This window comes from Crinia signifera, chromosome 9, assembly GCF_055691185.1.
Source record: "Crinia signifera chromosome 9, ASM5569118v1, whole genome shotgun sequence".
Classification (NCBI taxonomy): Eukaryota; Metazoa; Chordata; class Amphibia; order Anura; family Myobatrachidae; genus Crinia; species Crinia signifera.
The window spans coordinates 1,140,774-1,155,683 of record NC_139225.1 but is presented as its reverse complement, the minus strand read 5'-3'; the positions used below and the strand labels follow the sequence as shown (position 1 = coordinate 1,155,683).

At 48.2% G+C, this 14,910-nt stretch overlaps 1 protein-coding gene across 2 annotated transcripts in view; it reads right to left on the bottom strand.

The window, feature by feature from the left end:
• The window catches only part of HMCN2 (hemicentin 2), a 268,528-nt gene extending 254,324 nt beyond the window's left edge, over positions 1-14,204 (bottom strand). For both annotated transcript variants that reach the window (XM_083160863.1, XM_083160864.1), the window contains exon 1: positions 13,961-14,204. In XM_083160863.1, the coding sequence (XP_083016989.1) occupies positions 13,961-14,189 (229 nt within the window). In that variant the 5' untranslated portion in view covers positions 14,190-14,204. The remainder of the gene's footprint in view (positions 1-13,960) is intronic.
• Positions 14,205-14,910: the final 706 nt, after the last annotated feature.

The window sequence follows — 14,910 nt, the reverse complement described above, 5'->3', positions numbered from 1 at the left end:
TATGTAATAACGTGCAGTGCAGTACACAACTACGGCAGCCAATCCCGTCACTCACTGATGTGCATATGTAATAACGTGCCCGGCAGTACACAACTACGGCAGCCAATCCCGTCGCTCACTGATGTGCATATGTAATAACGTGCAGTGCAGTACACAACTACGGCAGCCAATCCCGTCGCTCACTGATGTGCATATGTAATAACGTGCCCTGCAGTACACAACTATGGCAGCCAATCCCCTCGCTCACTGATGTGCATATGTAATAACGTACCCTGCAGTACACAACTACGGCAGCCAATCCCCTCGCTCACTGATGTGCATATGTAATAACGTACCCTGCAGTACACAACTACGGCAGCCAATCCCCTCGCTCACTGATGTGCATATGTAATAACGTGCCCGGCAGTACACAACTACGGCAGCCAATCCCCTCACTCACTGATGTGCTTATGTAATAACGTGCCCCGCAGTACACAACTGCGGCAGCCAATCCCCTCGCTCACTGATGTGCATATGTAATAACGTCCCCGGCAGTACACAACTACGGCAGCCAATCCCATCACTCACTGATGTGCATATGTAATAACGTGCCCTGCAGTACACAACTACGGCAGCCAATCCCCTCGCTCACTGATGTGCATATGTAATAACGTGCAGTGCAGTACACAACTACGGCAGCCAATCCCGTCACTCACTGATGTGCATATATAATAACGTCCCCTGCAGTACACAACTACGGCAGCCAATCCCCTCGCTCACTGATGTGCATATGTAATAACGTGCCCTGCAGTACACAACTACGGCAGCCAATCCCGTCACTCACTGATGTGCATATGTAATAACGTGCCCGGCAGTACACAACTACGGCAGCCAATCCCCTCGCTCACTGATGTGCATATGTAATAACGTGCAGTGCAGTACACAACTACGGCAGCCAATCCCGTCGCTCACTGATGTGCATATGTAATAACGTGCCCTGCAGTACACAACTACGGCAGCCAATCCCCTCGCTCACTGATGTGCATATGTAATAACGTGCCCGGCAGTACACAACTACGGCAGCCAATCCCCTCGCTCACTGATGTGCATATGTAATAACGTGCCCGGCAGTACACAACTACGGCAGCCAATCCCCTCGCTCACTGATGTGCATATGTAATAACGTGCCCTGCAGTACACAACTACAGCAGCCAATCCCCTCGCTCACTGATGTGCATATGTAATAACGTCCCCTGCAGTACACAACTACGGCAGCCAATCCCCTCGCTCACTGATGTGCATATGTAAAAACGTGCCCTGCAGTACACAACTACGGCAGCCAATCCCGTCGCTCACTGATGTGCATATGTAATAACGTGCCCGTCAGTACACAACTACGGCAGCCAATCCCCTCGCTCACTGATGTGCATATGTAATAACGTGCCCTGCAGTACACAACTACGGCAGCCAATCCCCTCGCTCACTGATGTGCATATGTAATAACGTACCCTGCAGTACACAACTACGGCAGCCAATCCCCTCGCTCACTGATGTGCATATGTAATAACGTACCCTGCAGTACACAACTACGGCAGCCAATCCCCTCGCTCACTGATGTGCATATGTAATAACGTGCCCGGCAGTACTCAACTACGGCAGCCAATCCCCTCGCTCACTGATGTGCTTATGTAATAACGTGCCCCGCAGTACACAACTGCGGCAGCCAATCCCCTCGCTCACTGATGTGCATATGTAATAACGTCCCCGGCAGTACACAACTACGGCAGCCAATCCCATCACTCACTGATGTGCATATGTAATAACGTGCAGTGCAGTACACAACTACGGCAGCCAATCCCCTCGCTCACTGATGTGCATATGTAATAACGTGCCCTGCAGTACACAACTACGGCAGCCAATCCCCTCGCTCACTGATGTGCTTATGTAATAGCGTGCCCCGCAGTACACAACTACGGCAGCCAATCCCTCGCTCACTGATGTGCATATGTAATAACGTGCCCTGCAGTACACAACTACGACAGCCAATCCCCTCGCTCACTGATGTGCATATGTAATAACGTGCAGTGCAGTACACAACTACGGCAGCCAATCCCCTCGCTCACTGATGTGCATATGTAATAACGTGCCCTGCAGTAAACAACTACGGCAGCCAATCCCCTCGCTCACTGATGTGCATATGTAATAACGTGCCCTGCAGTAAACAACTACGGCAGCCAATCCCCTCGCTCACTGATGTGCATATGTAATAACGTGCCCGGCAGTACACAACTACGGCAGCCAATCCCCTCGCTCACTGATGTGCATATGTAATAACGTGCCCTGCAGTACACAACTACGGCAGCCAATCCCCTCGCTCACTGATGTGCATACATCTTAATAAAATCAGGATAATCTGCACTTAAAAAGCTTCTTGTAGTCTTTCATCCTTAATGGTTTTTCAGCTCTTACGTCAATGCAGCTATGAGTCAATGAAATTGTATTCTGTATTTAATAACATCACTGGGCTGTCTGGTGAATTTTTCTTATTAAAGTGATAGATTTATTTAGAAATGTATGTTTCTCACTCGCCTAGACTAGCAGAATGGAAGGGATCACAGTCATTTTTGCCCAGTGTGTATGTCAAACGATGTAATGAAAATCGATGGCCGATAAATCGCTCACCGTATACACACTGAGCGATTTTCATCTGGCCCATCGATTATCACTGGGGGTGAACCCAGAGCCGGATTTACTGCTAGGCAACCTAAGCGCTAACCTAGTGAACAGGCCCCCTGAAATCCGGCCCTCAGTAGCTATCCACAGCGAAGTATAGACAAGTATAGGGCGGGGGCATCTGGGAGGATTGCCCTCACTTCCAGGGGCCAGGAGGGGGAACTGATTTTGGGAGCCTCCCAGCCAAACCAGGAGGATAGGCAGGTATGAACCCCCACTTTAAGGTTATGGGGCAGATTTATTAAGCTCAGTGAAGTGATAATGTGGCTTGTACCTTTTATCACCGGCCAATCAGCTCCTAACTACAAGTTACAGGCTTGGTTTGAAAAATGACAGGTAGGAGCTGATTGGCCGGTGATAAAAAAAAAAACAGACACTTTATCACTTCACCAATCTTAATAAATCTGCCCCTATGTCTGCTAATTAAATTAAATAAATGTTTCCCAATGTCCAGCAATATACAGGAGCCTGGTGTCATCACTCAGCCGCCATTGCCAGGCTTAAACATTCTCTCTGACTTGCTCTGTTTTCATGTTTTAAACATATGGTTCAATCATTTCCAACATTGAGAATGTATTAACATAATTATGTTTCCAGCTGGAAGTAGAGAACTACAGCTGCCATTAGCTTCTTTCACTTTCGTGGAAGTGAGTTAGAAGAGAGTGTCCGGGAAGGCTGAGCGCACACAACACCCTATAGGAGAACAGCCGGATTATTGTCACCCACTCACATGGGCTCATAAAACTGAGCTCTCTGTGAACACCTTAGTAGGCCGCACAGCTGTTTCTTCTTGGCTAGAAAACTGCTCAGTCATGGGAAATACAAGGAAGGGCTAGATTACAGAAAGAGTGGTGGATTCATGGACTAGTCGCTCAGTGTGGGTGGTAGAGATTGAGGTACTTGTGAGTTATCCGGGCGTCCGATTTTAAAATCGGGTCGGATCGGGACATCGCATCGCATCGCATGCGACCATCGGATGCGATGCGATGCGATGACCCGATTTTTCCATAGGAATCAATGTTAAAATGGACTTTTAACATGGAATTCAATGGGAAAAAGGGGTCCTTTTCATACCCCTACTATCCAAGTGGGCATGGAGTTGGATATAAACCTGTGGCGAGCGTAGCGAGCCACCGAGCCCGAAGCGTGGCGAGCGTAGCGAGCCCCGCGAGGGGACACGGAATACCGTCCCCTCGCGGGGCTCGCTTCGCTCGCCACGCTTCGGGCTCGGTGACTCGCTACGCTCGCCACAGGTTTATATCCAACTCCATGCCCACTTGGATAGTAGGGGTATGAAAAGGACCCCTTTTTCCATAGGAATCATTTTAACATTGATTCCTATGGAAAAATCGGGTCATCGCATCCGATGGTCGGATGCGATGCGATGCGATGCGATATCGTATCGCATCGCATCGGATTGTATGCCTTAACTTAAGGCATACAATCAAAAAATCGGGAGCCCGGATAACTCACAAGTACCGTGATTGATGTAACAATTGGTGAGTGCAATAATATTAATATAATACAGCTCTGTATAGAGAATGTTTAATAATTCACATCAATCACTGCGCCACCGGAGCCTAAATACTAAGGATCGGATTCAGACCCGCTCGTAGCGAGCTGAATTAGGCCCCTTCCCCAATATTTGGGGTTTGCGCATTTTTATTACACCATCTTTTTCTTTCTTTTCACTTTGTCATTTTAATTTCCATATTAATAAACGTTACATTGCATAAATCCTGGGTGCACCATGTACAGTATATGACAGCTTTCCCTCCTTGTAATTGTGTAGATCTTGTGTATGTCGACCTTTTGGTGTTGACGTATTGACTGTTTATTTAGAAACTTTAATCCATAACCACTGTATGGACCCAGGGAGCCGAGACTTATAGGGTCCCTAGGTTGGTATCTGTTTACTACAGGAATTCCCTTATCCATAGGCTCAGAAGCTGATATATAGGTCGGTGCTGAAGGACTTACCTGTCTAATCCAGCCGGGCCGCAGACAATTCCTATAGGACAATATCCATATACTGTACTGACAATCCTAGCCGATATATCTACAGGCGTTCTCCATACACGCTGCCCGATCCGTCGGGATTGACATCCCAAATGGGTGGGCGTATTCGCCCGCTGAGCTATCAATCACCCGCGGTTCCCGGTGTGGCTGTTCAGGCAGTCAGCAGATCACCCATACACACAGCATGATGCGCCGTTATATCGTTAAATATGTCAAGCATCGGCTGTGTTGCACAGGCGATGTGATATATCTGTGAACGATATATCGGGCAGGTGCCATTTGATACATTGGGCCCGATTCAGACCTACTCGCTGAGTATTCGGAAACCAGCAAATAGATAAACGCCGGCCCAGCGAGCTCACTACTCCGCCCCTGTGCACAGGGGAAATCTCTCACCATCGATGATTTCCCTTCTGCTTGCATCGCTGTGTAATTCTACCCTTACTCAGCACGGCAAAGGATGTCGGGAGAAGGAGGCCGCTGCTGACATCACCAGCTCTCCCTCCCAATGGCTGGGGAATGCCTGCGCTTTCCGTGGCACTTGTGGAAAACACCGGCGTGACACCCCCAAACGCCTGACGCCTGCCAATCACCTTGCAAGGGCCAGCGAATGCTAGTCATGGTTTGTGCACATGCACGGTCTTTATATAATCGGCAGGGCTGTTTACGGGTCTGAATAGGGCCCATAGGCTGGTGCCAGCGATACTGCAATATCCTAATACCCACCGCAGACCAGCACACAACAGTATCCTAGGACCCACCGCAGACCAGCACACAACAGTATCCTAATACCCACCACAGACCAGCACACAACAGTATCCTAATACCCACCGCAGACCAGCACACAACAGTATCCTAGGACCCACCGCAGACCAGCACACAACAGTATCCTAATACCCACAGCAGACCAGCACATAACAGTTTCCTAATACCCACTGCAGACCAGCACACAACAGTATCCTAATACCCACCGCAGACCAGCACACAACAGTATCCTAAGACCCACCGCAGACCAGCACACAACAGCATCCTAGGACCCACCACAGACCAGCACACAACAGTATCCTAGGACCCACCGCAGACCAGCACACAACAGTATCCTAATACCCACCACAGACCAGCACACAACAGTATCCTAATACCCACCGCAGACCAGCACACAACAGTATCCTAATACCCACCGCAGACCAGCACACAACAGTATCCTAGGACCCACCGCAGACCAGCACACAACAGTATCCTAATACCCACAGCAGACCAGCACATAACAGTTTCCTAATACCCACTGCAGACCAGCACACAACAGTATCCTAATACCCACCGCAGACCAGCACACAACAGTATCCTAAGACCCACCGCAGACCAGCACACAACAGCATCCTAGGACCCACCACAGACCAGCACACAACAGTATCCTAGGACCCACCGCAGACCAGCACACAACAGTATCCTAATACCCACAGCAGACCAGCACATAACAGTATCCAAGGACCCACCGCAGACCAGCACACAACAGTATCCTAATACCCACCGCAGACCAGCACACAACAGTATCCTAATACCCACAGCAGACCAGCACATAACAGTTTCCTAATACCCACCGCAGACCAGCACACAACAGTATCCTAATACCCACCGCAGACCAGCACACAACAGTATCCTAATACCCACTGCAGACCAGCACACAACAGTATCCTAGGACCCACCGCAGACCAGCACACAACAGTATCCTAGGACCCACCGCAGACCAGCACACAACAGTATCCTAATACCCACAGCAGACCAGCACATAACAGTATCCTAATACCCACAGCAGACCAGCACATAACAGTTTCCTAATACCCACCGCAGACCAGCACACAACAGTATCCTAATACCCACCGCAGACCAGCACACAACAGTATCCTAGGACCCACCACAGACCAGCACACAACAGCATCCTAGGACCCACCGCAGACCAGCACACAACAGTATCCTAGGACCCACCGCAGACCAGCACACAACAGTATCCTAATACCCACCGCAGACCAGCACAAAACAGTATCCTAATTCCCACCGCAGACCAGCACACAACAGTATCCTAATTCCCACCGCAGACCAGCACACAACAGTATCCTAATACCCACCGCAGACCAGCACACAACAGTTTCCTAATACCCACCGCAGACCAGCACACAACAGTATCCTAATACCCACACCGCAGACCAGCACACAACAGTATCCTAATACCCACCGCAGACCAGCACACAACCGTATCCTAATACCCACCGCAGACCAGCACACAACAGTTTCCTAGGACCCGCTGCAGACCAGCACACAACAGTATTCTATCTAATACCCACCGCAGACCAGCACACAACAGTATCCTAATACCCACCGCAGACCAGCACACAACAGTATCCTAATACCCACCACAGACCAGCACACAACAGTATCCTAGGACCCACCGCAGACCAGCACACAACAGTATCCTAGTACCCACTGCAGACCAGCACACAACAGTCTCCTAGGACCCACCGCAGACCAGCACACAACAGTATCCTAGGACCCACCGCAGACCAGCACACAACAGTATCCTAGTACCCACTGCAGACCAGCACACAACAGTATCCTAATACCCACCGCAGACCAGCACACAACAGTATCCTAGGACCCACCGCAGACCAGCACACAACAGTATCCTAGTACCCACTGCAGACCAGCACACAACAGTCTCCTAGGACCCACCGCAGACCAGCACACAACAGTATCCTAGGACCCTTCGCAGACCAGCACACAACAGCATGCTAGGATGGGTAGAAATCGGCGTTCTGGGGGCGGGAAGGCCGCTGATGTTATCATGCCCACATTTTTCTACATTTTAGCCCCGCTCCCTCCCCAAAGCACTTTTTACGCTGATATATGTTTGTGTGGGCTGAGGAGGATGCGGGAGACTTGCCCACCTTTCCGGGAGAAAGCCGTACGATTGTCAGGAGCCTTTCAGACATTCAGGGGAGGTAGACAAATGTGGAATAGAAGCTGCTGCCTCTGACAGGTAAAGCTCCCCATACACTACTGAGATTTGGGCCGAGAAATTGGCCCAAATCGGGTGAGTGTGATGTCCCCTCAGGTCCTCTGCGCAGTCCCGCGCGCATTGCACCTGAGTTGGAGGTCGGACTGGCATGCAGGTCCGACCTCCAACCTCGGACCTCCCTCCCGGCGACAGGAAACGGTTGCATGCAATCCATCACATGTAAAGGACCACATGAGATGTACAGTATCACATGCAATCCTGCCGCCCGTGAATGTTCCGGGTGGCTGGTCATACACTGCTGCGAGAGATCGCAGTAGTGTATGGCCAGCTTAAGAAGTGTGTGAGCAGTCCATGCATCATTCTCCTCGCGGTCAGGGCCTTGTTAGAGATGAATTCCACAGCTGGGTGAGGCAGTGATGCCATCCACCGCTCACGTGCTATTGTGGTAAGTGAGGCCTTGGCCTTGTGCAAATATTGTGTCCTCTCCGCAGTATCACCAAGGAAAAGACATTGGTCTACAGCAGCATCCTCCGCTCACAGATAAGAGACTGCCCCACAGTAGCATCCTCTGCTCACAGATAAGAGACTGCCCCACAGCAGCATCCTCCAGCTCACAGATAAGAGACTGCCCCACAGCAGCATCCTCCAGCTCACAGATAAGAGACTGCCCCACAGCAGCATCCTCCAGCTCACAGATAAGAGACTGCCCCACAGCTGCCTCCTCCAGCTCACAGTTAAGAGACTGCCCCACAGCAGCATCCTCCAGCTCACAGATAAGAGACTGCCCCACAGCTGCATCCTCCAGCTCACAGATAAGAGACAGCCCCACAGCAGCATCCTCAGCTCACAGATAAGAGACAGCCCCACAGCAGCATCCTCAGCTCACAGATAAGAGACAGCCCCACAGCAGCATCCTCCGCTCACAGATAAGAGACTGCCCCACAGCTGCCTCCTCCAGCTCACAGATAAGAGACAGCCCCACAGCTGCCTCCTCCAGCTCACAGATAAGAGACTGCCCCACAGCTGCCTCCTCCAGCTCACAGATAAGAGACTGCCCCACAGCAGCATCCTCCAGCTCACAGATAAGAGACAGCCCCACAGCATTATCCTCCAGCTCACAGATAAGAGACTGCCCCACAGCTGCCTCCTCCAGCTCACAGATAAGAGACAGCCCCACAGCAGCATCCTCCAGCTCACAGATAAGAGACAGCCCCACAGCAGCATCCTCCGCTCACAGAAAAGAGACAGACCCACAGCAGCATCCTCCGCTCACAGATAAGAGACTGCCCCACAGTAGCATCCTCCAGCTCACAGATAAGAGACAGCCCCACAGCTGCCTCCTCCAGCTCACAGATAAGAGACAGCCCCACAGCAGCATCCTCCAGCTCACAGATAAGAGACAGCCCCACAGTAGCATCCTCCAGCTCACAGATAAGAGACAGCCCCACAGCTGCCTCCTCCAGCTCACAGATAAGAGATAGCCCCACAGCAGCATCCTCCAGCTCACAGATAAGAGACTGCCCCACAGCTGCTTCACAGCGAATGTGTCAGAAGAACAAACAGCGGGTGACAAAACACACACACACAATGGCCTGCGTTTGATCTCTACAAATTGCATCACACTGAGATGATAGCAACTGTGTGTGCGCGTCCCTTTGTGACTGCGTTTGTCTAATCAATGCCTGTGTGCACATTTGTTGTTTGTGTACTTATGGCAGTTTATTTATGTACATTTATATCACTGCGTATATGCCAGCCTGGTAATGTAGATTGCAGCAGGATGTACATTGGTATGCTGCTGGTGTGCACACATCTGGGTCTGGTCTGTGATGAACAAAGGGGATTGTGTTTGTAGAGAGGGAATAGTTCCACCATTTTACATACAATTGTTGTCTAATTGTAAGATTAATGCATGGAAGTGACTGATGATGGGGTATATTTACCATGACACCGTGGTATCCGTCATTATGTATTTCTGCATGCTGACAATAACCAAGGCGGGGCTCAGGGAAACCCTGACATTCCCAACCTTGGACTGGTTCACCCAAAGGTTCATGGGGCAGAACCATGTGCACTGCAGGGTAAATGTGACATGAAGAGAGAGAGGGGTCAAACACCCATGGGGCGAATCCTGGCAAGTCAGATCGCTCAGCACACACGGCTTGCTAGATCGGGTGTGGTACAGGGGTCCGACAGTCGGGACCACGTCTGGCACCCACTAGATCATCCATACACACTTAGCAATGTTACTTAGCGCTGTTCTCTGGTTAGAACACTGTCCATTTAGCTATATATTGACTACATATAGTCAAGCTCTGAGCCAGCGATGGCGACGCGCGGGACGGTGCATCGCCATCGCTATGTTACATACACACAGAGCGACCGGGTGTGGTATAGCACTCCAACATTTGGGATTCCGATGGTCAGTAGTCGGACGTTGGAATCCTGACTTCCGGTACCTGAGAGGGGGGCGAGCGCTGCCCTCGCCGCACTGCGGGCTCGTGGTTCGCTTTACTCACCATAGGTTCTAGTCTTCCTCTATGGGGGTCGCAGATCCCAACTGTCGGGCATTTAACATACAAGAAGCAGTAACTGTTATAACGATAGCACAGAATGGGAAGGATTGGGGGTGTATTTATTGTCTGTAGTAACCATGGTAACTATATATACGTCCACGGGTCCAAGGCTGGAGGATGATGTCTGTCGGGGCTTATAGGATTTGCCCACATATCATGGAACAGTGAGGGTGATTCAGGCCAGCTCACAGTGATACGAATACGCATGTGCAAACCCCCAGATGGAACGCCTTCAGGAGTGATGGGCGGGGGCCAGACGCAGGGGACCGTCCAGCATTAATGGGCATGATCACAAAAACGGTGGGCTCGCTCATATATACGTTGGGCGTACCCCTGCGAACGCCTGCTTGGGGCGGGCGGCTAGTCGTCACATGACGTCAGCGCTTTCCCCGACTTCAACCATCTGCGGCCAGAATAAGAATCAGTCTAGCGAACGGGACAAACATCATTCGATGATGAGCGATGTTAATGCGACCGCAGCCGCTCACATGCTAGCGAGTGGATTTGGGCGGAAGGGGGGGTGGACATTTGGTGGGATGGCGTTTACCTGCTCACTAGGCTCCGAATATATGCAGGATCGCGGACAAGTCTGAATCAGGACCCAGGTTCACTGAAGCAGGCACCCCCATATCTGCAAAGGTGACGCAGATTGGGCACTCACTGACTGAGCTTGCGAGCAGGGCCCTCATACCTGTGACTGTCTGTAATGCCCAGTGTGTTATATCAGGTACATAACATGTGACGGCCAAGCTCTTTCTGCACTACAAGACACAGCATGTCCTTCCAGCCAAGCCCTAGGATACTATGATGGGACTTGTAATTCTACGGAACCATAAGTCGGCAGCACGGACGGTGTAATGGTTTACAGCACAAAGGACACAATTCGGAGCGCTGTCTGCACAGAACAAATACTTGTGTGGAGCGTTATGTGATCCAAATAAAAAGAATGTATAGCAATTTTATTATTAGCTTCTCCTAACGAGGCAATGCCTGAACAATGCTGAGGTCATGGGCTCGATTCCCACCATTGCCCTAACTGGTACTCCGTAGAATGTCTGTGTGCATGTATATGTGGTAGGTAATATAGATTGTAAGCTCCACTGGGGCAGGGACTGATGTGAATGGTCAAATTTTCTCTGTACAGCGCTGCGGAATATGTGTGTGCTATATAATAACTGGTAATAATAATCTCTGTACAGCGCTGCGGAATATGTGTGCGCTATATAAATAACTGGTAATAATAATCTCTGTACAGCGCTGCAGAATATGTGTGCGCTAAATGATAACTGGTAATAATAGTCTCTGTACAGCGCTGCGGAATATGTGTGCGCTATATAATAACTGGTAATAATAATCTCTGTACATTGCTGTGGAATATGTGTGCGCTATATAATAACTGGTAATAATATTCTCTGTACAGCGCTGCGGAATATGTGTGCGCTATATAAATAACTGGTAATAATAATCTCAGTACAGCGCTGCGGAATATGTGTGCGCTAAATGATAACTGGTAATAATAGTCTCTGTACAGCGCTGTGGAATATGTGTGCGCTATATAATAACTGGTAATAATAATCTCTGTACATCGCTGTGGAATATGTGTGCGCTATATAATAACTGGTAATAATATTCTCTGTACAGCGCTGCAGAATATGTGCGCGCTATATAAATAACTGGTAATAATAGTCTATACAGCGCTGCGGAATATGTGTGCGCTATATAATAACTGGTAATAATAGTCTCTGTACAGTGCTGCGGAATATGTGTGCGCTATATAACTGGTAATAATATTCTCTGTACAGCGCTGCGGAATATGTGTGCGCTATATAATATAACTGGTAATAATAATCTCTGTACAGCGCTGCGGAATATGTGTGCGCTATATAATAACTGGTAATAATAATCTCTACAGCGCTGCGGAATATGTGTGCGCTATATAATATAACTGGTAATAATAATCTCTGTACAGCGCTGCAGAATATGTGTGCACTATATAAATAACTGGTAATAATATTCTCTGTACAGCGCTGCGGAATATGTGTGCGCTATATAAATAAATGGTAATAATATTCTCTGTACAGCGCTGCGGAATATGTGTGCGCTATATAATATAACTGGTAATAATAATCTCTGTACAGCGCTGAGGAATATGTGTGCACTATATAATAACTGGTAATAATATTCTCTGTACAGCGCTGTGGAATATGTGTGCGCTATATAAATAACTGGTAATAATAGTCTCTGTACAGCACTGCGGAATATGTGTGTGCTATATAATAACTGGTAATAATAATCTCTGTACAGCGCTGCGGAATATGTGTGCGCTATATAATATAACTGGTAATAATAATCTCTGTACAGAGCTGCGGAATATGTGTGCGCTATATAATAAGTGGTAATAATATTCTCTGTACAGCGCTGTGGAATATGTGTGCGCTATATAATAACTGGTAATAATAGTCTCTGTACAGCGCTGTGGAATATGTGTGCGCTATATAATAACTGGTAATATTCTCTGTACAGCACTGCGGAATATGTGTGCGCTATATAATAACTGGTAATATTATTCTCTGTACAGCGCTGTGGAATATGTGTGCGCTATATAATAACTAATAATAATCTCTGTACAGCGCTGCGGAATATGTGTGCGCTATATAATAACTGGTAATATTATTCTCTGTACAGCGCTGCGGAATATGTGTGCGCTATATAATATAACTGGTAATAATAATCTCTGTACAGCGCTGCGGAATATGTGTGAGCTATATAATAACTGGTAATAATATTCTCTGTACAGCGCTGTGGAATATGTGTGCGCTATATAATAACTGGTAATAATAATCTCTGTACAGCGCTGCGGAATATGTGTGAGCTATAAAATAACTGGTAATAATATTCTCTGTACAGCGCTGTGGAATATGTGTGCGCTATATAATAACTGGTAATAATAGTCTCTGTACAGAGCTGCGGAATATGTGTGCGCTATATAATAACTGGTAATAATAGTCTCTGTACAGCGCTGCGGAATATGTGTGAGCTATATAATAACTGGTAATAATATTCTCTGTACAGCGCTGCGGAATATGTGTGCGCTACATAATAACTGGTAATAATAGTCTCTGTACAGCGCTGGGGAATATGTGTGCGCTATATAATAACTGGTAATAATAGTCTCTGTACAGCGCTGTGGAATATGTGTGTGCTATATAACTAACTGGTAATAATATTCTCTGTACAGCGCTGCGGAATATGTGTGCACTATATAATAACTGGTAATAATATTCTCTGTACAGCGCTGCGGAATATGTGTGCGCTATATAATAACTGGTAATAATAGTCTCTGTACATCGCTGTGGAATATGTGTGCGCTATATAATAACTGGTAATAATAGTCTCTGTACAGAGCTGCGGAATATGTGTGCGCTATATAATAACTGGTAATAATAATCTCTGTACAGCGCTGGGGAATATGTGTGCGCTATATAATAACTGGTAATAATAGTCTCTGTACAGCGCTGTGGAATATGTGTGCGCTATATAATAACTGGTAATAATATTCTCTGTACAGCGCTGCGGAATATGTGTGCGCTATATAAATAATGTAATAAATAATGAAATAACTAAAATGTAGTTTCCTTACCTGGGTCATGGAATGGGACCAGTACATAACTGCTGATTGCTTTGGTCCTGCGATTCAGGGTGCGTTCCAGAATTCGATTGGCCCCTTCAATCACCTGTCTGAGATCATCATACATAGAGCCGGTGACATCAAACACGAAGGCTAAAGATGGGGTGGCATTATCCTGAGTGTTCCCCGTGCCCACCTGGGACAGCAGAAGGGCGAGCAGCACAAGGCTACCTTTCCCCATTCCCTATCCTTAGTCAGTAACCCAGATGCTGCAGGTCAGAGAGGGTCTCCACAATCCAGGGTCCACCTCTCTGCTCAGACTGAGATGGTTAGATGTGAGACTGCAGTGTACATCATGTCCCAATCCTCTCACTGGCAGCCTCAGCCTAGATTTATAAGAGAAACCTGCCCCCACTGCTTCTTACAAACTTTTGGGAGGAGAAACTCAGCCCCTTACACCAAACAAAGAGACCCCTCCCTGCCTCCCTGAACAGAGCTGGCCCAGGATAAGCCAAGTCTCTGGATACCTGAGAGGGAAGGGAGGAGGGGGGGACCCGGGAGGAGGGGGGGACCCCCCCCCACCACCACCACCACAACCCCTCTCTCCCAAATAGAGCATCTCCTCTTACAGTACTACCCTAGGTCCCTTTCACATGTCACTTGTTCCAGCTCTGGCACTGCTCATTTCCTCAGCAAACAACATTCAAGACATTTGAAAATTGAGTTTTAATACAAAATAAGTGGGTGAAATAAATTAGCATTTCCTTTGCCCATATATATTACTTGGGTTCCCCTCCAGTTTATCTTTCATGACACAGTACCCCTTACCCCTCATATGTACACTGTATTTTATAAAAGTACTCGATGTTGGCCAGAAGCACAAGTCTGCATTTGGGGAAAAAATATAATAACAACAGATATGGAGAAATATGTGGATTATGCTGGTCTCATGCACGTGGGTT